The 1,685-nt window shown below is 36.6% G+C and overlaps 1 protein-coding gene across 1 annotated transcript in view; it reads left to right on the forward strand.

Annotated features, from left to right (window-relative positions):
- Positions 1-1,389, forward strand: part of SARC_11227 (hypothetical protein) — a gene marked incomplete at both ends in the record, with an annotated part of 2,220 nt that extends 831 nt beyond the window's left edge. Inside the window, one exon of the mRNA XM_014294691.1 lies at positions 1,264-1,389. Coding sequence (XP_014150166.1) covers positions 1,264-1,389 — 126 coding nt within the window. The remainder of the gene's footprint in view (positions 1-1,263) is intronic.
- Positions 1,390-1,685: the final 296 nt, after the last annotated feature.

Consider the following 1,685-nt stretch of genomic DNA (forward strand, 5'->3'; position numbering starts at 1 on the left):
CCCGCCACACTACTGCGCGTGGTTCGTATAGTGTATATTATACTATATATACTATATATATATATATAAGTATATTATATATACACATATATATTACTAGTTACTATAGTATATATANATATATATATATATATATATATATATATATATATTACCTATTTCAATGGTATATATACATATATACGTATATATTACCTAGTTCAATGGTGTATATACAGATATACGTATATATTACCTAGTTCAATGGTATATTTACATTTATACATATATTATTATGCACGTATCTATTGCTTATTATAATTGAACGTTGTTGTTACTTCAGATCTGTGGATCTTACGCCTTAACATACAGAGCTATGTTCACTACCCGTTGCTCATACTAAACAGATAGAAGATTGGCATTAAGTCTGCATGTCCATGGGATTGTTCTATGTTTTGACTATGTATGTGTATTATATCCCGTAAACCATGTATGTATTCCGTGAATCGCATTTGGACAGACAGGAAAGCTTGCCCAGCGTCTTCCAGTTGAGCTTGAAGGTCTCTCTTTTTAGAAATATACACTTTTACTATATCACGCTGCCGAGATGTTGTATACCCTATCGGCAGTGCAGCTACTGTACATTATCATATATAAATAATTATGTGTTAATAGCTACTGTGCTTTATCATATATAAATAAACATATGTTAATAGTTACTGTGCATTATCATATATAAATTATCATGTGTTAATAGCTACTGTGCTTTATCATATATAAGTAAACATATGTTAATAGTTACTGTGCATTATCATATATAAATTATCATGTGTTAATAGCTACTGTGCTTTTATCATGTATAAATAAACATATGTTAATAGTTACTGTGCATTATCATTTATAAATTATCATGTGTTAATAGCTACTATGCATTATCATATATGCATGTATACACATGCGCACAAGCTTCAGATGCTTACCTTGTCCATGTGTGTAGTACAAAACTCAAAGACCTGCCACCCATTACCATCTAAAATAGCATTCTGAACATCTGCCCATGTGTGTACTGCGTAGTATGAACCCCCTTGCATGCCACCCATCACCATCTAACATGTCTGCCCATGGGTGTACTGCGTAGTATGAACCCACATGCATGCCACCCATCACCATCTAACATACCATCCTGAACATCTGCCCATGTGTGTACTGCGTAGTATGAACCCCCATGCATGCCACCCATCACCATCTAACATACCATCCTGAACATCTGTACCGCATACGCAGACTGGAACAGAGGTGTTACATCGGGACGTGCTGAGCATCTCCAAGGAACTCGTGGATGGCAGCAAGCGCAGTGGGCAGCAACAGGTGGAGATGATGACTCATCTGCAGACGGTGCTGGGTGTGTGAGCTGTGTGGTGTAGCATGGTGCATAGGTTTAGTGTCGAGGTGTGGTAGTATGTGTACAAGTGTAGGTGTATATTTGTGGTTGAGCATGGTGCATAAGTTCATTGTTGAGGTGTGGTAGTGTGTGTACAAATATAGGTATATATTTGTGGTGTGGCATGGTGCATTGGTTTAGTGTTGAGGTGTGGTAGTATGGTAGTGTGTTTACAAGTGTAGGTATATATTTGTGGAAGAGCATGGTGCATAGGTTTATTGTTGAGCTGTGGTAGTATGGTAGTGTGTGTACAAGTGTAGGTATA

Source organism: Sphaeroforma arctica, assembly GCF_001186125.1.
Source record: "Sphaeroforma arctica JP610 unplaced genomic scaffold supercont1.1580, whole genome shotgun sequence".
In the NCBI taxonomy this organism is placed as follows: Eukaryota; class Ichthyosporea; order Ichthyophonida; genus Sphaeroforma; species Sphaeroforma arctica.